Below are 26,647 nucleotides of genomic sequence, written 5' to 3'. Positions count from 1 at the left end.
AGAAGGGAAAAGCTTTGATATCTAGGTCAGGCAGACAGATGGCTTTGCGAGGTGAGGGAGAATGGAAGGAGAACACACGTGAACACACACGTGCCTGTGCATGAGCATGCACACACACACAGAGGAAACTGGATAAAATATGACCCTAAAAATGAAGGGCTAGTTAGCTTTAATATTAATATGAGCAAAGAATGAAGAAAGAAATAATTTATTGATTATATGTTGTTGTTAACTTCCTACCCAGTTTCCTTTTCCTCGGTAATAGAACACTTATTTCCTATAACAAACTCAATCCATAAACTGATCTCCCTGCCTCATCCTAGGGGTAGGGAACATATGTCCCAGGATTGAGCATTCAGTATGCCCTGTATGTCTTTGGCCAGGGTGATTAGTTCCAACTGGGCACCTGACCTAATTAAGTATAATCAGAATCTTCTGCAGCAGTGCCTCCCAAATGGTAATGTATATTCAAATCACCTGGGGATCTTTTGATCCAGTAGGTTGTGCTTGAGATTCTGGACTTCTATTACACTCCACTGTGATGCTAATACTACTGATCTAGGGACACAATTTTGAACATTAAGCCTCTTCAGAAACTTTCTATCAGAACTATCAGGGATAAAGTACTGATATCAGAAATGCCAAGTGACAGACTATGATTCTCAGGCTGTTGAATTTCCCACAAGTCACAGAGTATATTTTATGTTTCTGTCACTTGTAGCTTATGTGTTCTTAATCATTAGAATACACAATCATAGAAAACAAAAGCCATATGTTTAACCTTTGTAACTCTCCACAGTGTTTTATTGAGTGTTTTACATGAAGAGATACATAATCAAGGTCTTTCAACAATCAACTGGGAAAAAAGAATTCTTTAGATGAAACAGATGAAGAAGATATTTTAATGAAATGATAAAAATTATGAAGGAGGAGAATCAACTGGCTACCACTACTGAGGTAAAAGTAACACATTACCTGGATATTCCTAAAATAGTCTTATATCTATTTAAAATATAACTACTATATAACCCAGAAAACCCATTTCTGGGTTTCTATCTAAATGAAATGATAACATCAAAGAGACATCTGCCCTCCCATGTTCACCACAGCACTATACACAACAGACTGACAGATGAATGGAAAATGAAAATGTGGTATATTTTACAACATAAGATGATTCAGCCTTAAAATAGAAAGAAACCTTGTTCTTTGTGACAACATGAATAAAATTGAAGGACATTATGCTAAATGAAATAAACCAAACATAGAAAGACAAATATCATATGATCTTATTTATATGTGAAATTTAAAATAGTTGAACTCATACAAGAAGAGAATAGTGGTGACCAGGGGGTTGGGGGATGGTGAATGGGAGGTGAATTGAATACAAATTTTCAGTTAGAAAAGAAAAGTGAGTTCAGGATATCTACTGTACAATATGGTATTATCGCAAAAGTGATATGTACATTAATGTACATTAATGAAAGAGATGGAGAAGATATTTTAATGAAATGGTAAAAATTGTAAAAACATACATAAGTTAGCTTGAAATAGTCATTCTGCAATGTATACATATACCAAAACATCAACTTGTATACCATATGTATGTGTGTGTGTGTGTGTGTGTGTGTATGAATGACAGTTTTGAACAATTCCCTAGGGTTTACAATTAAGTCACTATGATATCTTTTTATGCATGTAGGGTGAACAAACCTGTTTCATTTCCTTTCAAAGCAAGAATACAGAAGTATTCTACTTATTGTAGAGAATCCCAACTCCTTTACTTATATGCAAGTAAGGTTTTTTTTAAAAGGAGAAAATAACTCCTGCTTTTAACCTATAGTTTCCATCAAGATCAGGCATTTATTTTCCTTTTTGATCAAGTTAAGTTTCAGCACTCCAGAAGTGTTTTAGTATTAAAACAATATTTAATACTAAAGACAAAATGGAGAAAGAAAATAATTTAACCCATCTAATAACCTCCCCACATACTCCTCTTAAAAAATAAACACCCTCCTAAAATTTATTCAGAAGAACAAAAGACCCAGAATACCTAAAGCCAATTCTAAGCCAAAGTATCAATGTTGGAAGAATCACAATACCTGACTTCAAATTATACTACAGAGCTATAGTACCAAAAACTACATGGTACTGGCATAAAAACAGATACATAGACCAATGTTATAGAAGACACAGAGACAAACATACATAGATAAAGTCATCTGATCCCTGACAAAGGTGCTAAAAACATATATTGGAGAAAATACAGCCTGTTAAAAAATGGTGCTGGGAAAAGTGATTATCCATATGTAGAAGAATGAGGCTAGACCCTTATCTTTCACCCTGCAAAACGTCAACTCAAATGGATCAAAGATCTAGTAATTAGACCAGAAAATATGCAACTCTCAGAAGAAAACAAAGTCAACACTTCAACGCATAGTCACAGGTAACAACTTTCTTAATAGGACCCCTAAAGTTCAAGAAATAATGCCAAGGGTTAATAAATGGTATGGCTTCAAATTAAAAAGCTTCTGAATAGCAAAAGAAACAATTAACAATTAAGAATGTGAAGAGAGAACCTACAGTATGGGAAAAAATTTTATATATACATACACATACACACACACCAAAAATCCCCAAATAATCCAATTAATAAATGGGCAAATGAACTAAACAGAAACTTCTCAAAAGAAGAAACACAAATGGTCAACAAATACATGAAAAAAATGTTCAACATCAATAGCAATTAGGGAAATACAAATCAAAATTACACTGAGATTTCATCTCACCCTAATCAGAATGGCAGCCATCCAAAATACAAACAAGTCGGGTATGGTGGTGCATACCTGTAATCCCAGCAACTCAGCAGGCTGAGGCAGAAGGACCTCAAGTTCAAAGCCAGCCTCAACAACTTAGAAAGTCCCTAAACAACTTAGCAAGACCCTGTCTTGAAATAAAAAATAAAAAGGACTGGGGATGTGGCTCAATGGTTAAGTATCCCTGGGTTAAATTTCCAGTATCAAAAAAATGCAAATAATAATAAATGCTAGAGAGTATGTAGATAAAAGGGAACAGTTTTACACCATTGGTGGGACTGTAAATTTACAACCACTATACAAATCAGTATGGAAGTTTCTCAAAAGACTAGAAATGGAACCACCCAGACTCAGCTATACCACTTCATGGTATTTATCCTAAAGAATTAAAGTCATCATACTATAATGAGATACTATAGCAGCACAATTCACAATAGCCAAACCATGGAACCAGCTTAGGTGCCTACCAAAGAATGAATGCATAAAGAAAATGTGAGATAGATAGATAGATAGATAGATAGATATAAAATACAGTTTTATTCAACCATAAAGAAGAATGAAATTTTGTCACTTGCAGAAAAAGGGATGGAACTTGAGAACATTATATTAAGTGAAACAAGCCAAACCTAGAAGGTTAAAAGCCATGTTTTTTCTCATATGTGGATGCTAGAGAGGAAAAAGAAAAAGAAAGGTAGTGGGTGGGGATCTGATGAAAATAGAAGGGAGATCAGCAGAGTAGGGGAAGAGACCCATGGGTGCAGGTGGGAGGAGGAACACTGGAGAATGATAATGGCCAAATTATATTGTTGTATTATGTGCATGTATGAATATGTGACAAAAAAGTCCACAGTTATGTACAACTATAATGCATCAATAAAAATATGGAAAAAAGTAAACTCCCAAAAGAAGTAATTATCTGACTGGAAAGCCTAGGAGAATGCAGATTGTCCATGTGTAATAATCCCAGGTTCTCTTATTTTTGTTTCAAGTCATCCAGTCTCCAGAATGGGGATGTTCTATTCATCTCCACTCCACCCAGAGAAGTAGCTGTTTCCCAATTCCTCTGTCAGTTAGTGACAGAATGAGCAAGAAATCCAATTCAGGAAAGATGTATTGTGAAGACTATTTATATGTAAATATCTAAATGCACTGAACTCCAATTGTCTGATTCCTGAATCTTTCCATTGATTCTAAACTTAGAGCAGAAGAAAAAGGGTATGATAAATTAATCACCCTTTCAAACATCAGGTCAGTAGTTTCTACAGAAATATCAATCTTTATAAATTTATTCCCAAACAATTTAACATGGCTCTTACATTACATGTATTTCTGCATCACAAATAAGAAAAAGGATTCATTTTTTGAGAATAACATAATTTTGCAGTCTTAAAAATAATTTCTGGTTTAATTAGTTATTTCCTTAATCTCTTCAATAAGGAATAGAATATACTAATTGGTAGTTTTTTAAGACATTTCTACACGAAGATAAAGTAATAAAGACATAAGTATGAGGCCTTCTGGACAAATAATATAATATTTGAGAGGAGTTTAAAGAATCTAAATAGATTTTTAATTTTTAAGATTTTTAATTCATTTCTAAAATGTTCATTTTCTGATGGAAAAGCCAATCTGGCAATAAAGGATAGAATTAAATCATTAATTCTTAAAATATATATATATATATATATATACACACATACATACATACATTAAAATTTAAAAATCTGGCAGACAAAACTTACAATTTTGGCCCTGAAAATACCAGATTAACTCTTCCAATATCGACAACTATGAAATGAACAAAATATGATACAAGTGTCGAAAAAACAGCATAAGGCTATAATCCTTGAAAGAAAAGAAATACGAGAAAGTCACATTCATCTTGGCCTTCTGCCCGGTAGCACTTTACAGATCACAGAACATGGAAATGTTGCCAAAGAGAGAAGACAGGTTTCACTGGGTAGATCAAACAGAGGTTGGATTTAGGGTCTTAAGACTACTGTAATTTGGGTGGTTGGGAGTAGAGAGGAGGGAGCTATGCAGAGATAGAATTCCAGAAGCCTGCAAAGGGGACTCCTGAATATCTGGCTGAACATTAGGATGTACATGCACAAGGTGAGATTTCACAAAACCTAGCACAATGTAACTATTGAGGAGCTATAACATGAAAAGAATATCTATAGTCCAAATGAAGCTGAGAAATGATGGAATTCCAATCAAACAGAGATAAAAGACCTCCCTGAACACCCAGAATATACACTGGCAGTCCCAGAAAAGCCATGCTTCATGTGTAGGGATACTCTATGTTGATAAACATGTGAATACTTTCATATTTCTGCATGGTGAGGGCTTTCTGAGCAAAGAAAATTAGCACCTAGATTAAAGGGTGGTTCAATAGATAAGAGACTTTGAGAGTGATAAAGAAACTTATCTTCCAGAGCTGTGTATTCACATACCAAAGTGTAATAAAATCTGGAACCAATTTTTTTATATTCCAGTTGATAATTGGCCAAGAGACCTTTCCTTTTTCACGTCTACATTAGGAAGAGAAGGTGCCTCCCCGCTTCCACCCCTGTCTCTCTCTACTCTGGAGGAAAGAAGGCACAGATGTGTAAGCAGCTCCTATGTAAACACTCTGAGATGAATAACTGGGGATTCCTCTTATGTGTTAGAGATTCCCTACCATCACTATCAATACATGTAGATGACATCTGCCTTTATCAATAACCCTTGAGGGACAAAACAGCATGGCAAATGTAATATACTCTGTAGTAGATAATCAGTAGTCCTCTGATCCAGAAATCTTGTGTTTACTGTCAGGATAAAATAAATGTAGATATAAAAATATATTACTTTAGTTTTAGAATAAGTGTAGTACATCTGGCCTACTCAGTTAAAAAAATAAACTAAAAATATGCCTCAGCAGGATTGATTTGATTCTCCAAAATAAAACTTTATACTTCTAAATTAACACAACAAAACCCATACTTTCAACAATATAATATCCACAATGCCAAGAACACAATAAAAAATTGCCAGATGAGGAAGAAGCAATAAACTTAAATATGTATTAGTGAAAGACAAAAAAGAGATTCTAGAAATGCTACCAGATGACAGATTTAAGAATTAGTAGATAATATTTTTAAATATTTTTTAGTTGTAGATGGACACGATATCTTTATTTATTTTTATATGGTGCTGAGGACCGAACCTAGCGCCTCACACGTGGGAGGAGGGTGCTCCACCACTGAGCCACAACCCAGCCCAGATAAATGTTTTAAAATACTTATTTTATATAGATAAAGGCATCTATATAAATACAAATTAGACATTAAAAAATTTTTTAGTTGTAGATGGACACAATATCTTTATTTTATTTATTTATTTTTATGTGGTGCTAAGGATCAAACCCAGTGTCTCATGCATGAGAGGCAAGCACTCTACCACTGAGCTACAACCTCAGGCCCAAACTAAACATCTTTGCATTAATAGAAAGTTATCATATCTTCCTTGGTCTATGCCCAATAGACTTTAAAATAGCATACTACAGGAACACAGCTACATCAATGTTTATTGCAGCACAATTCACAATAGCTAAACTGTGGGAACAACCTAGATGTCCTTCAATAGATGAATGGATAAAAAAAATGTGGCAAATATACACAATGGAATATTACTCAGCAATAAAAGAGAATAAAATCATGGCATTTGCAGGTAAATGGATGGAATTAGAGAAGACAATGCTAAGTGAAGTAAGCCAATTCCAAAAAACCAAATGCCAAATGTTTTCTCTGACATAAGAAGGCTGATTCATAGTGGGGTAGGGAGGTGGAATGCAGGAAGAATAGATGAACTCTAGATAGGATAAAGGGATGGGAGGGGAAGGAAGAGGGTATGGGGCTAGAAATGTTCAAATATTCAAATGTTCAAAAGTATACCATTAAAATCTTAAAATCACTCACTGAAGATAGCCTTTGGTCTGGAAGATCTTAAGACAGTTGTTAACCATAATCCAAGAGGAATATGAAACAATCTTAATTTGGTTTCTTTGTCTTATTTACTTTCTAGCAGATTTATGTCCAAGGGATAGTCATGATGAATTAGCTGCAAACTGAATCCTCAAACAACTAAATAAGATAATCTGTTGAATAGACTGTTAATGATTATTTATAAATATTTAAAAGCATTGAATTAAAATTTCACTTTATTTGTTCATTAATTAAAACCAATAATTCTGTGCCTTCGCTGTGCCAACTTTGATAGATACTACGGTAAGTTGAACATGGCCTACTTGGACACATATAAAACAGACATTATTGGACTGTAAGAGGTAAAGATAGTAGAAAAAGGAGACAGTTCTCTTTGGGATTTGGATTGAAAAGAAAATAATGTTTGGGGTTTCTGTTTTGATCATAAAAGACAAAGGTTCTGCCAATAGATCAAACTTTAAAGTTCTGCAGACAATAATATATTTGGGGTGTTTTGCCATGATTGATTTTGAACTTATTCATGTCTTTAGATTAACTGACCAATTTGTCATTTCAGTATTTTGCTCTTGCTAATGTACTTCTGCTTTAAATAGTTACATTTATTATATTTGAGGTTTTTATTATGCAGTACTTCAAATTCATTTTGGAAGTAATTGTACAATGTTAAGTGTAAGCAATCACACTAGAGAAGACTTCTTATATACTTTAAATTTATTTCTAAATACAATTTATATTTTATCTATACCTTACATTTGTTTCTGAATATACTCTGAATTTCCTTGCATTTGTAGAACAAAAAAAACAGACAATAATAAAATACATATTGGTCTCAATTTATTGTACTTGTTTGTTTCTGAACCTAGGGAAAAAAAAATCCAATATTTAATCAGGTCTAATGTTAAAGTTCAATCTAGTCCCTTCCTTTTAGTAATGTGTCACAAAAATTTTCCTGCAACTTCTAGAATCTTCACATTAACAAAACCCCAGAGGGCCTTTGGTATATCACTACTTTTAAAAATGTGAATTCATTACCATGAATAGTTACCAGCCTCTCAACTATGTATGTGTGAACCCAGAATGAGACAAGGTGTGCAAACAGCCCAGGGCCTTAGTTTAATTTTAGTTCAAGAATCCTTCTTTTTAGAAAAGCTTAGGTATAAATACAAACTATCTTTGTACTCATGAAAATAAAACTTAATAATAAAAGTACTAAGAAAATTTCCTATTGTGAAGAAAAAAATATGCACACATAAATATATACATGTAAATATATGTATGCATATATATCACATATACCATATACATGATAGTCAGGTTTTTGCTATTGTGATAAAAAAAATGCATGACAAGAACAACTCAAAGAGGAAAAGTTTATTTTGGCTCATTGTTTCAGAAGTTTGGTCCATGGTTGGCTGATGCCATTGCTCTGGGCCTGGTAGAGGACTGATGTTCTAATCATGGCAGCCAAGAAACAGAAAGCAAAATGGGGAGAGGAGCTGCAGGGAAGATGAATTCTTTCAAGGCACACTCCCAGTGATCCACCTCCTCCAGCCATACTTCACTGGCCTACAGTTATCACCCAAACTAGAATGGACTAATTAGGTTACAGCTCTCATAATCTAATCATCTCACCTCTGAATATTTCTGAGTAAACACAAGAGCTTTGGGGGAATACCTCATATCCAAATCATAATGTCTGTCTGTGTGTGTGTGTGTATGTGTGGGTTGAGACAGATGGTACAGATAGAGAAATCCTTTAATTTGGGGAAGATTAGTTTCAATGACATTTTATAAAGGGGAGTTGTACATCTCATAGGGTATCACTCCCCACATTTCATAATGTTATAAATAAAATCCGTGACAGCATTTGTGTGTCTTTTTTATTACAGAATTAATTCTCTAAATGACTATAAATGCTGATATAAAAATAATATAATAAAATAAGGCATATAAAGAGTTTAAAAAATAACTGTTACCCATTAGATTTTCCTGCCTTTCTTTTACTTAAAAGTAATACCAAGGAATAAAACAAACAAGATAGAGTTGCCTTGAATCTTCGTTCCCTTTTCTTTTTTTTTTTTTCCTACTACCCTGCTGTATGAAATCTGATTCATCAATAAACTGCAAACTTTTTGCCAAATCCGTCCTCAGAAAACATCATGCTGAAGCTTAAGACAATAATCAAAAGGCATGGAAATGGAAAATTAAAAAAAAACAAACAATGGAGTAAAAAATTTCTGTGAAAACTGCTTCTTAAATTAAAACCCAAGGTCATATACCCTACTTTGCAATATCCTAGAAAAACTCTGGCCTTGCTTTGAAAGGAGAGTTACCTAGTTTCCAAGTGCTCTCCAATAACATATCTAAATGAAGCCTTTAATCTATTCATACCACTTAAATGATTTCCTCTTGGCAATCAACTCTACGTGTCATTTAGTAAATTAGAACACATAAGGCAAATATTCATTTTAAAATGCTAGTTCAAAGCAAAAAATTATTTATATATTTATAGAGCTTATAAATCTATAAAATAGTAGAAAGATTTTAAAAAGGTATGTGAAGAAGTTGTATTCTAATGTTCATTTATCTATAGAAATACTCATAGAATAATCTTTAAATTTCAAAATTCTGTGTGGATGGCAGTAATCTTAGTTACCTTAAATCAGAAGGAAATCTCCAATGTCTTCAATAACACTGCCACCTGATAAAAGTACATGGTGTAAATATCCATCTATATCATCAATATTATCTGTTTACTATGAGATCAACAAATATACTCAAAACTGCTGAGCATGGTGGTACATGTCTGTAATCCCAGCAGCTTAGGAGGCTGAGGCAGGAGGATCCTGAGTTCAAAGCCAGTCTCAGCAACTTAGTGAGGCCCTAAGCAACTCAGTGAGACCCTGTCTCTAAATAAAATTAAAAAAAAAAAAAAGGATTGGGGATGTGGGTTCAGTGGTTAAGTGCCTCTGAGTTCAATCCAGAATACTAAAAGTAAATAAATAAATACAATAAACCACTTGAAACTAACAAAAATTAAAGCTCTTTTTGATTGCAATTCAAACATAAAATAGTAAACAGAAGAAATTAGTCAATTAAACTGTAATTCTCAATTTAATGGACAAAAATTAAAATAAGACCATATATTAAAGTGCAAAATATCAACCAGAACACAATCATCTAACAAACTGAATGTCCTAAAACCAATGAAGGAATGAAGTTGATTCATTTAAAGCATTTTTTCTATTTTCTATTCTACAGTAATTTCTACTTTTGATCCCTATTTTCTACTTGAAGTAGCACATTGACAAAGTAATACAGAAATAAGATGAACAATGAAAGATTACATAAAATAATTTAGAAAAAGTTCTGTTTTAAATAAAATAAATTTGATTCAATAATTTCATCAACCCTGAGCATAATAAAACAAATTTATCTTACCTTAAAGTCTATTTTTCTAAAATGGTAGAACAAAATTAGTTGTGGATATATATTTTTACCTATTTTCTGTCTAAAAGAATTCAAAAGCTGAAGCAAGGCTCTGCAGTCAAGGAGTTTTGTTCACAGCAAAAAAGTAAAACCATAATGAATGAAGAAAAATGTTCCTATTTTTAAAACTTGTTTGTGGGTCCTCTTTAGATGATATCCATCACATTAAGAAAAATTCAATTAAATGTCTGAAAGTCAGTCACATTAGGAAATACCTCAAGAGGATTTAAACAGATTAAGTGTGTGTGTGTGTGTGTATATATATATACCTTTTTTATTTATTTATATTCGATGCTAAGAATGGAACCCAAGACCTCACACATGCTAGGCAAGCACTCTACCATGGAGCCACAACTCCAACCCAAGTGAGTACTACTTATAATGAAATATCTACAAGTGTGTAGTTATTTATCATATTTAAAACTTTTCTTAGCAGGTAATCAAAAATCAGCTGCCAAAAACTGATTTTCTCTGTTTAACTCAGTAAGAAGATTCACATACTTTTTCTGTTAACTTGAGCCACCAAGGAAAAGTGAAGGTATTCTAACAGAATGTTGTACACTAGAACTGCAGACAATGAATTTTCTTCAAGTCAAAACAGCATAAGTGACAACTGCAGGGCCATCTGAGGTTCTCTGACTTTCCCAAGAAGAAATTGTGTTTTGTTTTGGTTTGGGGAATTAAAAAAAAAAATTTTATACAACTCACATAGACCACAAAAGTTGAAAATAGCTTTGGGAAAATTACTTCCTTATAAAGGTAACATTATGAAACAATTTTCTTAAAATTTTGAAAATGACCTGGAAGATAATCTTTCCCTGGAGAATGATGATGAAGGAAAAGTTACACCCAAAGCTTGTGGTACAGTGACCTTTAGCCATACTATAATTACTAACAGAAGACAGTAGAGACTTTACAACAGCATTGCTTTCTCAAAAAACAAATGGAAATTAACTTAAAAGTTTCAGTGAAGAGGGATATTGGCCAAATTATAGTTATATTATGTGTATATTTGAATATGTAATGAAAAAAATTCTCATCATTATGTACAAATGTAGTGCACCAATAAGAAAATGGGGAAAAAAGTTTCAATGATATCATAAAGAGAAAGCTGGGCCCAAATAGCAATGTCTTACTAAGAGAAGGAAGGAGGTATGAGATTTCCCACCCTGGCATAAAGGAGTACTTCATCACTGACATGGTTTTAAAATTCTAGGGCATGGTGATAAAGCAACATTGTTTTGTTTGTCTTATCATTGTTTATAAATATCTTTTTAAAATACCTTTATCTGTTTATTTATTTATTTTTATGTGGTGCTGAGGATCGAACCCAATGCCTCACACATGTGAAGCAAGCGCTCTACTGCTGAGCCACAGCCATAGCCCCTGTTTATAAATGTCTTACAGATGCCACAGCTCCAAATTGCCCACACCTGGAGCAAACCATGCCCACTACCCTACCCTTAATATACCCAATTGCATAACTAAAAGGTTTTGTCTCTGTATATTTTTTTCTTACATGTAGAAGTTCTTGGCAAGATCATTACTGACAAATCAATAGATTAAATGGAAGCATGAAAAAAAGTCAAGAGGGACTGAGATTGTGGCTCAGCAGTACAGCACTTGCCTAGCATGCCCAAGGCCCTGGGTTCGATCGTCAGCACCACATAAAAATAAATAAGTAAATAAAGGTATTGTGTCCAACTACAACTAAAAAATAAATATTTTTTAAAAAGCCAAGAGAGTTTTGATTTCGTATAGCTTTAAACCTCACAGGTCCAGGCATAAAATACAAATCCAAATAATCTAGCAATGACATGAAAGAGGACCCACCAAAACAAGTTCTTCAGCTGCACAGGAATATCTACCCGTTTGTGGGATTAAATTCTTCCTGAAAATTTTTAAATATGTTAGTAATATTTTTACTAAAAGGATATGTCTGCTAGATGCCAGAGAGGATGTAGTAATCAGTATACATCTATTCCTCTGCCCTTGCCAAGTTTACAATCTTGGGGTGGGTGGTTAAAAATTAAAGAACAATGAACAGTGAACACTGCAATAGTAGTAGAAACACAGTAAACTATAAAATTATGTTGCAAGATTTCGTCCTAGTTTTCAAACTTTTTCAACCTAATCTATTATATGACACATATTTAAATTGTAACACAATTCACATATCTCCATAGTAAAACAATAATACACACACAAATGCATGCATAGACACATCTATAAACAATCAAAAGTAGAAAATCTTCATAAAACAGTATTTGTCCTTACAATGTATGACAAACTCTGATAATTTCTATTCTACTTTAATTTTGCTGGTCTTGAACCCATGACAAGAGAGTCCAACTCTCCCCAAAAAGAGATTCTTTATTTTCCTTTAATAACCAAAGCTGCCGGGGGCCTGTAGAAGCAGGTGTCATCAGCTCAGCTGCATGGATGACAGCCCTGCACCCCTCCTCCAAGCCTGGCTACTCAGCTGCAGCTGCTGCTGCCCTGAGGTGCAGCCAGGGGGCTGTGCTGGGCCTACAGAATGGGGTAGAAGTGAGGCAGGGATCTGAGCTGGGGCTGTGCCACCTGTAATACAGGGAGGGATCAGAGAGGAAACCAGGAGGTGCCTGCAGTGGCAACCACTGCTCCAGTCCTCCTGCTGAGAGCTCTAGCCCTGAGCCTGGGTGGGCTATGATCAACAAACATTGCTTCTTCTTCTAAAGTCCCATCAGAAGTGGGAGCAGCCAGGACTTAAGCACCACTGCTTCACAGAAACCCTGGGAGCTGTCAATCTAGTGGCCACTTCTTCAATGATCAGGCACAGCTGTCATCATGACAGCTATAGACATCTACAGATGCCCACACAGCTCAGAGAAATTTCACTCAGACGGGACAGCTTTGGACAACCTGTGGCCACCTTTGATGACTCCACCTTTCTGCCACTCAGAATATGTCTATCCACCTTCAGCTTCCCCCATCCTGGTGAATGAGGAGTACCTCCTCCATTCATTACTCCAGGACAGGCAGGCCGAGTACGCTTGCCCAGGCTGACATGACAAAACAGAAAATCTGCAGTTAGCCGGCAGGAGAGAATGTACAATGTACATGTGTGGTCCACCTTTGCATATATAAGCAATCCTTCCCTCACTTTCATGAGGCCAGTCTGGAAATTATGTATACTGTACCTTATGCTACAGAATAAGGTACAGTATACATAAATAAAGCCTTGTTCAGATAGTTTTATTTTGCCTATTTTATTTTTTAAAATATTTATTTTTAGTTGGACACAATACCTTTTATCTTATTTATTTATTTATTTATTTATTTTCATGTGGTGCTGGGGATCGAACCCAGGGCCTCACACATGCTAGGCAAGCGCTCTATCGCTGAGACACAACCCCAGCCCACCTGTTTTTATTGTTATCTCAAAAACAGCAGGCTAAGCTGGTTGCACCAAGAGATGGCAACACCAAGGGCTGCTAGCCCTCAGATCACCTAGCAGTCAGAACAGAGAATGTCTAGAAAAAGCTAGATAAGCAGCAAAAGCGCTGCTGAGAACTGTGAGCTTCAAGTACAGAAAAAATGCTGGGAGCTGTTAGCTCAAATAGCAGAAGAGCTGCTGGGGGCAGTTAGCTCTTTCTGTGGAGAGTTGTGAGTAGCTTCTAGATCCAGATGCTGAGAGCAGCTGGGATAACTGCCAACACCTAAGGATCAAGAGCAGCTGACACTCAGGGCTCAGAGCTGCTAAAACTAAAGGATATTCACTTTGGTTTGTCATTTTTTTCTAAGTTGAGCAAAAGGACCCTTAGCCATCTGGTAACAGGACAACTAAGTTGAATTTAGGATCCCTGTATGTGTTTTGACTTAAAGCTTGGAAAACACAGAGAACAGATATTTTTAAGTTCACTGTATTACTAGCTAAAGATACAAATTCCTGAACCAGACCTAAAATTACTGAATTAGAATCCATTGAAGGTAGAGTCCACCTGCATTTTAGCAGATGATGATTATGTATATTAAGGTTTAAGAACATTTGATACCATTTAATCTGAGACCTAAAGTATGATCAGGAACTATTTAGACAGTGAAAGGGCAGAAAAAAAAAGTTATTTGCCAATGGCCCAGGTGTACAATGACAAAGACTAAGCAAGGAGGCATATGATATGTTTAAGGAAGTTCAGTAGAAAAGGAGTCAAAGGCAGTATGAGAAGGCAGTGAGGAGGGAAAGGCAAGGCTGGCTCATTCTGTAACCTCCCTCTTCCATACTACCTCAAGAATAATATAAGAGGACTCAGCTTTAAACAGGAAGACAATCCTGACACATCCTACAGCACAGATTTACACTGCAGAAAACAAGCTAAATGAAATATGCCAGACACAAAAAGACAAATACCGTAGGATTCCATATATATTCCATATATATATGAATATATATCATACGAGGTATCCAAAGTACTCAAATTCATAGAGACAGAAAGAATGGCAGTCTCCAAGGGCTATACGAAGGAGGTAATGGAGACATATGTTTAATAGGTATATAGTTTCAGTTTTGCAAGAAAAAAAGAGTTGCAGAACAATGTGAATATACTGAACTACACACTGAACTACATTACTGAACTACAAACTTTAAAAACAGTTAATGTGGTAAATTTCATGTTATGTGTATTTTAGTTCAATTAAAAATAATAATAAGCCAGGTGCAGTGGCACATACCTGGAATCCCAGTGGCTTGGGAGGCTGAGGCAGGAGGATAGTGAGTTCAAAGCCAGCCTCAGCAAAAGTAAGGCACGAAACAACTCAGTGAGACCCTGTCTCTAAATAAAATACAAAATAGGCCTGGGGATGTGAAATAATAATAATACATGAGATCAAGAGTCCTAAGTTGATATTTGACTTGATTAGTGCTTTACTCTTTTTCACTGACGCTGAATTCCCTGAGTTCTAGAAACAAAAGCAACCATTCCCTTCTGGACAATCAATGCACTATAATTATAAGCTCATTTTTCCTTTTGTTTAAAAAAAAAACACCAAAGTTGTAAAAGTTTTCCACACTGGAGAAAGAAAAAGAGAAAAAAATAGAATAAATTAGCACTTAACTATATAAGAAATAGCAAACTGTCTCATGAAAAAAATTTATGAAACACCTCAGTTTTGGCTATAGATCACAAAATATCTGAAGAGAACAGTTAGCCCTGAAAAGTTTTTGCTTCAAAATCTTTTTCTTATAAGGGCTTGATGAACTTTTTCACAAAAGAGTAATCTTTTTTTTTTTAAAGACAGAGTGAGAGAGAGGGAGCGAATTTTAATATTTATTTTTTAGTATTTGGCAGACACAACATCTTTGTTTGTATGTAGTGCTGAGGATCGAACCTGGGCCACACACATGCCAGGTGAGCGCGCTACCGCTTGAGCCACATCCCCAGCTCTTAAAGAGTAATCTTGAAGTTAATAAATAGTCTCATTTTGGGGCAATGTAACTCAGTAGTTCCCAAATCAAACACTTAGAATCCTCTGAAATTAGAGTGGTCCCACTGTAAGTCTATCAGAGCAAATGATTCAGCAGTGAAATAGGAACTATATGTTTTCTTTTATTTTTTAAATATTTATTTTTTAGTTATAGGTAGACACAATATCTTCATTTTTATTTTTATGTGGTGCTGAGGATCAAACCCAGTGCCTCATGCATGGTAGGCAAGCACTCTATCTCTGAGCCACAACCCCAGCCCAACTATGTTTTCAAAGCCTCCAAGAATATTTTTGTGCATAGCCTATTTGGGGAAATCACTCAAGGAAAGTCAGTGATGAGCACGGCTTCCTGAGTGCATGCTCTTATCTCTCTCCACCCTTTAATCTCTTTGAAATGATCGAACACAAAAGTATGAAAATGTCCATAGCAGTACTGGAAAATCAAGATGAGTTCTATTGGTTAAACTATACCAAATAATTTCTGGAGAATATAAAAGCAGGTGGAATCAGTAAAACCCCAAATTGCTAAAAAGCCTGTAATGGACATGATTATTACATTATAATTAAGGGTCACTGGCAGAGCCTCAGAACATTCCCTTGATCAGAGATAGCAAGCATTAGGAGCAGAAGTGGGTCCACTGTCCAGATAATTATTGAAGGTAACAATTTGCTACCTTTCCTCAGAGTGGCTGACTCCCGAACTGTCTCCAGGTTGAAAATAATAAGAGAAAATGACAGTGTGGTAGGTAAGTTCTGTTGGCCATGATAAATAAAGGAATCAACTCCCAGAAGGCAAGTCTCTGGGGTACACATATTCTAAAGAGAAGTCTCACTACTGAGGTAGACATCTTCCTCCCACCTTTCTCCCTACATTCTCTGCAGGCAGAGATTCTGCGTTCCGAATGATTTGCATTCTCAAAGATTTTAGAACTTAAGTTGAAAAATAAATACATTAGTCCCTCATTTATAAATATGAATTGCCAGTCAAAACATTATAGAAATAAAGAACAAACTTTTCTTTTTGTTTGTTTTTAAAATAATATATCACTACATCTAAGTTTAACACTTCATTAACTGTATATATGTAAATATATATCATGTATAAACATACAAATGTATATATTAACTGTATTATAATTCTTTATTTGTGTCTGTCTTCCTCATTAGATTGTAAATGTTCTGAGGATATTTAATCAGAAGCACTGGTTCTATTGAGATACACAGATAGACATGGGCATGTCATTCAGTCTCTAAATATATCTTGCATGCCTACTGATAGAACTAAGCACATCGTTATAATATCTGTAGGCAAGCATACAAAGAGGTCTGTCTACCATGCTCACAATGAACTCTCCATTCAGTATAGGTGCCTATTCATCCTATGTTGGAGCACTATAAACTCTATTGGGTGTCATTAAATTTTGTGATTTTCTGTATTTTCACAGGGTACCTAATAGTTGATGTGAATGGACCACTGAAAATCCAACTAATTTAATGAAAACTTGGAAGTTCTAGAACAATTCAGTCAACTTATTTTTGTCCCCCCAAATGGTTACACATTTGGATGTTTTCATTTATTGGATGCTATCTGAGGGTTCTCTAGAGAAAAATCTTAGAATGTATTAGGTTTTGGCTTTACACTGCTGTTTCTACTCTTCTTGACTTATGTTATTTCTGGGCAACTAAACTATAAAACATGGCAACTCTACTATGCCAGAACCTAATAAGGCAATGGGTCCCTGAAAATACATTACAATTGTCACTCCAGGTTATCTGCCCACTCAGCTATCTGAAATATTTGTGTCTTTAGCAAAGTTATAGAAATATTATTAAGGCTTGCGCTCTCTGATTTTCCCCCTTCAGGCCTAATTTATTCACTATACCATCTCCTGGACCACATGTGTCATCAGGAACAGAAAAGAAACATACTTTGTCTCAAAAGCAGATCAGCTAGAAACACTAGAAGAAGGTATGAGACTATGCCAAAACATAGATAAAGTAATTAGTAAGAGAAAGAGAGCCTTGAAATTGTTGACTCATTTATGTCTCAATTTCTTAAGAAATCATGCTTTATTTTAAAACTTACAAATATTTAACCCATTAATATTTTTATTTTTTATAGATAGTGTCTTGCTGTGTTGCCTAGGCTATCCTCAGAATTGTGACCTTCCTTCCTCAATCTCCAAAGCACCTGGGATTATAGTGTGTACCATCATGCCCGACAAAAGAAAAAAATATTTATTTATGGTTCTGGGCTTCTACTGCTGGGTAGATGAAACTCTCCTCCGGATTTTGAGAAAAAAGTTACACACACACACACACACACACACACACACACAAAACACACCACAGTTAAAACCAACTCCCTACAGAGCTAGAAGTTTAAAAGTGTAGAAGTTCTCTCCTAGAGACTTGGGAGCATCATGAACCTATAAACTCAAATTTATATCTCTGTTTAAATTGCTTCCTATATACAAGGCAAAAAGTAAGGTAAGTGATTATTTCTCTCACATCACAGTTGAATAAATTTAACGGTTTGAAGTACCTTAAAAATATTTTCTCTTCTCTAAAGAGTTGTCAGTGCTTCAGGTAGAAATTCCATAAATGAAAATTGAGTATTTCTTTCATTCTTTTTATTGAAAAGAAACCCTATCTCAGCAAGAAAATCAAAAGGCAGATAGAATACTGCATTCAATAGAGGCTGAAAACAATATGAAAAGTCTTTCAGAAAACTTTTACCACAGAAGAGAAAAAAAAAGATTAAGGACATTTTTTGGAAATAATACCTCTACAAAGATCACCAACTTGAGATAATACCTGTCTTTCAGAGATAAAGTGCAGGGAAAAGGTTTGTTTTAACACACGGATGATGGATGAGGAAAAAGGTGAACAGAAAAACAAAAACGAAACAACATTAATTTTTAATAACCAGATGCAAAGAATCAGAAAGAGATGTACTCTAAACTTTTGTGTTTTCTAATTTTCCCTCTTATAAAAGCAGGTTTAAAGAACAGCCTTAAAGTGAAACTAAAGAACTGGAGACAGTCATATTAGCCTAGTTCAAACAAAGTAGTTACAGGGAAGAAAAAGATGGAAAGAATTAGGGAAGAAGTAGTGGTCTTTCTGCATTGGAAAATCTTTATGCCTCAGTTTGAGTTTTGAAATTTGCCACATTGACACTGAATAAGATATCATCACAATATAAAGAATGATAATACTTTAAATATCTGAAACACAAAATTTATGCATTTATATATATATATATGCTATCTCTTAACAGAATAAATTCTAAGTAGAGATACTAAGTTGGAAGGCAGTTATGGCCTAATTAACATGCAGCTCAGTGACAAATATAGCCTGCTTTATCAAAATTGCTTAGTAGCTATAGAAATTATAGATTATAATTTATGAAAGATTCTAATTCAACTGACTAATGCAGTGAATGTCAAACAAAGGACAATAAAGTATATACTGAAATTTCCATATACAAATGTTTTACTCAAGAATAACTAACTCTAAGATATAATTAAATAAAAAGCATATGCTATATCAATTTCATCATTGTAGCAATAGAGGCAATAATATACAAAAGAGCTTCTTTTTTCTGCAAAGAACTTTGTCATAAGATTGTCCTATCATTTTCAAATTTAAAATCTTCCTTGTCAATAAAATTCTCCAAGGTATTTACAATTTCAAATTAAGGTACTCAAACCCACACAATCAAGTTATTAATAAATGACAAGTTGGGAGTTTTCACTTACCTAGATATATTATTGAAGCTGAGAAACAGACGTTGGAGGCAGGGCAAAGTATCCACATCTCTCTAGAAGGAAAGAGAAAGCAAAAATATATCAATTGAAAGGAAAAAAAACTATTATAAATGCCTTCTTGCCTAGCTGTTAAAATATATAGTCATTTCTATTTCTTGCAACCTTGCTACACCATTGATTTCTACTGGACATTGAGCTCCATTCTTCTCCACTGCAGATTAAATGGGAGGGTTTCAGTACATCCGCAGAACAAGCTGCACCACTCACAAGGTAAAAAGCACTGAAGAGAACAGAGAGAGAGAGATGCTGCAGCTAGCCTCTTTAAGCATGCTTTTGGGAAAGATGCCAAAATGCTACTTCAGCATTTACTGTAGCACAAACACAGAACGATCAGACATTTGTTAAAAGTCACTTTTAAAGGAAATCATTCAAAGTTTTATATTTTATATTTGTACAATTAGCCTTTCAAACAATAGTAAGAATTTCAGAGCTATTCACCTCATTATCCTTAAACCTTTGGAAATACACCACTCGGTTATAAATGAAACAATACACTGACAATTCCCCCCATAAAACTAAAAGCAGGTCATAGTGTTACTGAAGGGCACTATAAGGGCAATTTCCAATCTAAGCACACATCAAAGGATCTTGTGGTATGATCAAAAATTTGTTAAAAGCACATCACTGCCATTTAAATAGTTTCCCTCAGCAAATACTGAAATGCTTGGGCCCAAATAATTTTTAAAAATAAATACAAAATGAATACAAGCAAAAGTACCTAATTTCATTAAGCAAAAAGACACAAACCTTCTGAAATGAAATGGATACAGTAACAGAATTGTAAAGAGAAAGCTTAGTAATTACCTAATCTACAACCTCATAAATATGAGAAAAAGTGAACAGTTGAGGTTGATTATAGGAGCAGGAAAAGGCTGAATGGGAAGGTGAAAGCCTCTACTGTCCTAGAGGCTGAGATAGGACAAGACTCCAGTTAACCTCAATTCCAGAGCTCTGATCTTTAGAACACTATAGTGCTACTTATCATATAAAATACATTTCATTTTTAAGGATAGCATCATTTATAATGATTCCTAGTTATATGAGCTATTTAAACTTTTCAGTAGTGGTACATATATTATTCCTGTCATACCAGCCACTCAGGAGGCTAAGGCATGAGGATCATAAATTTGAGACTAGCATTGGAGATTTAGCAGGACCCTATCTCAAAATAAAATAAAAAGGACTGGGGATGTAACTCAGTAATAAAGTGCTTGCCTATCATGGGCAAGGCTCTGGGTTCAATCCCGAATACTGGGGGGGGGGGGGGGGGGCGGAATTGTTTTATAGTTTCCAGAAGTGATTATCTTTCTTCCTCCCTATCATTTCTAAGACCTTAGTAAGAGATTTGGTAAGTGCATTGAAATTATATGAGCTTAATTACCTTTACCCCAAATGCTGCATTTGTTTATTTTTAAAAATTTGTTATACAAAGAAAATATGAAAGTGATAGAATTGTGGCACGTTATTTCTTAATGACCACAGAATTTCCCCCAGTGGATAATGGGTTTTACATGTCAGCAAACTTCTTAAATCATTACTTCCAGCAACCTCTCTCAGACATTCCCCAAATGGAGGAGTGAATAGTGGTAGGACTCATTTTTATCCACGGCCCTCTTTCCCACAGAAAATGGCAGCTTCCTTTTTAACTGGTCTCTAGAAATGTGCAAGCCAAACTATAAGCCCTCCCTGTACTCTTGGAAACCTCTTTTCCCAAATTCTTTCTGAAATCTATTCCTGAGCATAAGCACCATTGCTGATACCTAACTGGGAGAAACTGAGAAACTGTAGCCTAGATGTCCTTTGAATCAAGTAATCTTTTTTAAAAATTATATTTGTTTCTTTGATCTCTGATATACCTCCTTCAGAGACTATAGACATAATTTTTGCAATTGAATTTCAATCCAAATTATATTTATGATTTGTGAGAAAAGGTTTTTAAAAAAGTTTATTTGATAAAATTATAATGCTTTGAATTTATCTTCATTTACAAAACAAAATGTTATCAGAAGTCCTTATCAAATCTTCAAAATCAATAACTGTCATTACCTGATAGCTATATAAATATTCACAACAAACTGAAAACTAAAAATCAGAACTAAAACTAAAAATCACATATAGTTAGCCTTTCCAGAAATTTAAAAAGCAAACTAATTGCCCATAATTATTTTTCTTGTTAAAAATTTCACTTCTGTGAGGAAAGAGCTTTATTTTTTTCTAGCAATCCTGAAACAATCTTTTGTTAATAAAATTCTAGTACTATAATAGATAAAAAGAATGCCATATTTATTGCATCAATTATCTATGTATAAATTCTTTTTAGAAAAAAAAAGACTTGCTAGAAACTACTAAAAGATGGGTCCTCTGAAAGAGTAAATCATAGAAGGGAAAAAAAATGTACAGTTCAGTCAGTAGGCTTCACCATCCTGGACAGGCAAAGAAAAATCCAAGAATGATGTGTATATGGCAGGCCTGAGAGCCCCCAGTCCATATCAGAGGTAGAGAACATAGGGCTCCAGAGGGAGAACTTCAAATGGGAAAATTTAGATTACCTGATGTCTTTGTCTATACAGAGGGGGATTTTATTATACTGTTGGAAGTGTGGATATTAATCAATGATAGCTAAACAGAATTCTCCATTAATAGGAACATGAGATTTATTAATCTCAGGGAAAATGAAAGTTTAATACCATGATCTCTCACTTTAAAACTTCACCTTGCTGTATTCTCCAACCCTAATCTATATCATAAATTTACCAATTTTAATTAGGCTCTTACATTGAAAGACCCACCCTAAACTAGAATCTCAAGAAATCTCAAAATAAATGTCCTGCCTTTGTCCTCAAATATATGACTAGATTACACCAAGGATTCTGCTTGAAGCTTGGCTTTATCAATGCTATTCTGATGGTGAAACTATCATTCTTCAATCTGCTTATCACCAGAATGTAACATAATTATTTTTGGAAGATAGAGAAAGGAGAAATGGGGATTAAGGATTATGTAAGGAAGCTACATCTTTTAGTCAACATATTTATTTCACCATCAAGCATTAAACACTCCCAACATCACTTCTTCTCCTTCTCCTTCTTTTTGTAGTTGTAGATAGACAGAATGCCTTTATTTTTGTTTATTTTTATGTGGTGCTAAGGATCGAATCCAGTGCTTCACACATGCCACTGTGCCACAATCCCAGCCTGCAACACTTCTCTTGTGGAGGTAAATATTTCACAGGCAGAGAAACTACTACAAAACAGTCAAACTGTTAACATCCCTGAGAAAAAAGAAGATGAAATAAAATATTTACATATAAGGGAGCATTTATAGGGGAATGTTTATAGCTCTGATTATTAATCCTATTAAAATTGTCGATTTTTTTTGCATTTAGCAAAAGGATATTGAAAAATCACATTGAAAATATTTTTTGAAGTAAGACTTAGAGCCATTTTATTTATTTTCAAAACATAATCCTTTTAAAAATAGACTTAAATAAAAAATATTTGCTATAAGGTTGTTGAGAAGATTTTAATTCTTTAATTTTCAGGAGAATAATGACTTGCCATCTGAGGAACACATTTGTCTAGTCTGCTTAGACACTGTTTTCCATATTCCTAAACTTTGTAAATGAACTAAATGACTCAGCAATTTGACCATGTTTGGAACATCTATTACTAGAGCTATTTTTAGAATAGCTCCTGTAGAGGAATAAGGAAGAAGCAAGGTGAAAACACATGGGCATACACCAAACTGGATAAAAATGGCTATAAGAAAATCATAAGTAAAAAAAGAAAGAAGAAAATCATTAGTACTCTAATTTTTTATACAAAAAAAGACAAGAGTAAAAATACATAGAGGTAATTATTTTAATTTTAAGAACCATAAACAGATTCTTAATCTGAAAATAGAAAAAAGTATTCCTTTTCATAAAAAGATTTATTAAATTAATTCCAAGATAACTGCTTGCTCTAGTCATTACTTTGCAACACAAGCACATATGAGATGAAGAATAAAAACTGTAAGCCATCTTATCAAATATTCTATTCATACATTTAAATGCCAATGAAAAAAATCCACTCTCTGCCCCTGTTACCCAAAGGCATTAATGGGCTTCTCTGCTTTTTGTACTTCTCTGCTTTTTGTACTATTAAATGGCTGTGCATATCAGTCAACCCAGCTGTATCCTATTCTTCTAATCTGATTTTCTTCTATACATGGTTGTAATCCCTGAAGAAAAATTAAAGGGGAACTAAAAAGAAGACTAGTAAGCAGGCATTGATACACTAAATAGGAAGATTTTCAGTCTTTATAATCTAGGACAGCTAATTTGAACAGTTATGAGAAAAGAAATTTAATAATAATAAGCCTTCTTCACTTGAATTTGTAGTTTGAATTTATATTATGGGAATGATCTAAGAAAACCCCTTACAAAATGATGGAACCCTAGCATTTATGTCTCTAAGACTTCTAGCAAAACTGTTTGGAAAGATACAAACTCAGGTTTTGCAGTCTTCTGACTATCCCAAACTACTGACCTATAAAAAAAATTACCATGAGCAATATTCAGCAGAAATTTTAGGCATCAAATGCAGAACTGCGAAAAAATTAAAAGAATATAATTATCCAATAAGGACTATGGGATATCTATATTTAAAATTATTAAATACATGAAAGAAACCAAAACATGAGAAAAAATAAGGCAACAGAACTAAACAAATCAGGGCATTTATGAAAAAAATCAATGCAAAACTTTTAGAAACAAAAAAAGTGGTCATTATTAAACACTCAATATACTGTTAAGGCTGAAAAAGCAGATTAAACAAGCTAAGGAGAAAGTGAATTTGAGGGTAGAAACAAAAAATTAATGAGAATGTAAAAATGCAACATACAGAAATTAGAATGGTGGAAATTTTATAAAAGAGAGATTAAGAAACAAAGGATAGGGGATCCAAGATGGCAGGCTAAAGGGAGGCCGCATTCCTTGTTGTTCCATGACCTGGGATTCAAGCAGGAGGATAATAATGTTTCTTTGTGAGTTATTAGAGGACCCCTGACAGCTGCTCACACCAGGTCCCCCAGCCTCAGCATCTGCACAGGACTCCCAACTGCTTACCCACGCAGGACCCCTGGCCACCACTCCCATGTGGACCCACATCTACCAACGTGGGGCTCCTCCCACCATCACCTCCATCTTGGAACACTGAAACCACTACAACACAATAGTCTCCACCTGGGGACACTGGACAGGGTCAGGAGACAGCTACCTGCCATGGCACTGCATGCCACTGAGCTGCATCTCTGAACACACTGCTGGGCCTGTCCCGATGCCTCATCTTTGAAAGCTTCCACCTCCATCTTGGGTCACCTTTGTCGCCATATTGGGTTATGCTCACTACCACCATCGCCATCTTTAGTTGGGGCAACTACCAGCTTGGGTCACTGGCTGGGATCTAAAAGCAACATTAAGATACCTATAGTCCCCCAACTTCCCCCTCTCCCTCACAGCCACTAAGCCAGCACAGTGCTTGCAGCTACGTGGATGGTTTGTAGCTCGCAAAGCCTGGCCCTGATCTGCCTGATACAAAACAGCTCTCTGCAACAGGTGTGCAGACCTCAGAGCACAGACCTCAAAGTGCAGCCCACAAGACTTCCAGAGAGAGAGAGGTTCCTGACTGGGAAGTAGAAAGGAAGTGGGGTGAGTGAGATACAATTTAGAGACTAAATAGAGACAAGGAATTGCAAGGTCTACAGGCGATATAAGGAGATATGGCCAGGCACCTACAACACATGAGTGAGCCCCAAAGTCTCCCATTGGAGACTAGCAAGCGCTATACCCCACCCTCTAGGAGTTCCGCATCCAAGACCAACCCTCCCACCCTAATAATCTTCACCATCCTGAGGGTGAAGATACTAGCAAACAACAGACAAGCCACCTACTGGATGAGAAGGAAAACAGGAAAGATACTGAACTCCAACAGAAACCATCCTTTAATTTTCCTTGGAGATTGTTTTTCTTTTCTCTCTCTCTCTCTCTTCTCCTGCCCTCTTATTCCCAACATTTGTGAAACCAAGTACTTTTCATGCATTAGGCTACTGAGGACTAGGACGTCTGAATAGTATATTACAGTTGTATTGTATATTCTTTTTTATTTTTACATTTTTTCTTAATTTTGTTTGTTTTTATACACTCTCTATTGTCTTCACACTTACTTGTCTCCCCCAAATCCCTTTCTCTCTTTTCTCCTGCTACTAGCCAACTTCTTTGATTCCTCTTTCATGCTTCTAACATCTAATAAAACTATATCCTCATTTCCTGCCTCCTTAATATCTCATCCTTCACCACCACCCCATTCTCTCTTTGTCCACCATTAGAAACTGTAGACCCTTTTGCAAACCTACTCTTTATATTGTAGATAATAAATGAACTCCCCATTATGACAAAACCACAAGCATTTAATAGGAGCTATTTAGTTTAAGGCCATACATTGTTTGTACTGGGAACTATTAATATTGATCTCCTCCTTAAAGGAGAGGTATTTGAACCCTGCAGGGACACTATAAGTCTATAGGGTAAAAACTGTAACATCTTGGGGGCTAGGGGTGGAGGGCCTGCCTCACGTGTGTGAGGCACTGGGTTCCATTCCTCAGCACCACATAAAAATAAATAAAGATATTGTTTAAAAAAAACTAACACCTTGGATCCACACTGCTAGAAGGAAAGACACACGAACAACATGAAAAAACAAGGGAAGAAAGTGCCCCAAATAAACCAATATACTACATTATTAGAATCCATGGTCAGCATAGAAGAAGAAATGTCAGAGAAGAAGTTCAGGATGTACATAATTAAAATGTTCTGTGAATAAAAGGGTGTATAAGAGCAAAACACAGGCAGCAAAAGATCATTTTGGTAAAGAGCTACATAAGCAAATACATGAAGCAAAAGATTACTTTAATACGGAGATAGAGATTGTGAAAAAAAACAGAAATCCTTGAAATGAAGGAAATAAACCAAATTAAAAACTGAATAGAAAGCATCACCAACATATTAGATCACTTAGAAGACAGA

General features: G+C 35.0%; 1 protein-coding gene across 2 annotated transcripts in view; it reads right to left on the bottom strand.

Annotated features, from left to right (window-relative positions):
* Lrrc49 (leucine rich repeat containing 49) overlaps positions 1–26,647 on the bottom strand; it is a 180,098-nt gene that overhangs the window by 109,686 nt on the left and 43,765 nt on the right. For both annotated transcript variants that reach the window (XM_076848673.2, XM_076848674.1), the window contains one exon: positions 19,516–19,577. In XM_076848673.2, coding sequence (XP_076704788.1) covers positions 19,516–19,577 — 62 coding nt within the window. The remainder of the gene's footprint in view (positions 1–19,515; positions 19,578–26,647) is intronic.

This window comes from Callospermophilus lateralis, chromosome 3, assembly GCF_048772815.1.
Source record: "Callospermophilus lateralis isolate mCalLat2 chromosome 3, mCalLat2.hap1, whole genome shotgun sequence".
NCBI lineage: Eukaryota > Metazoa > Chordata > Mammalia > Rodentia > Sciuridae > Callospermophilus > Callospermophilus lateralis.
This window is presented reverse-complemented; position numbering and strand designations above follow the sequence as displayed.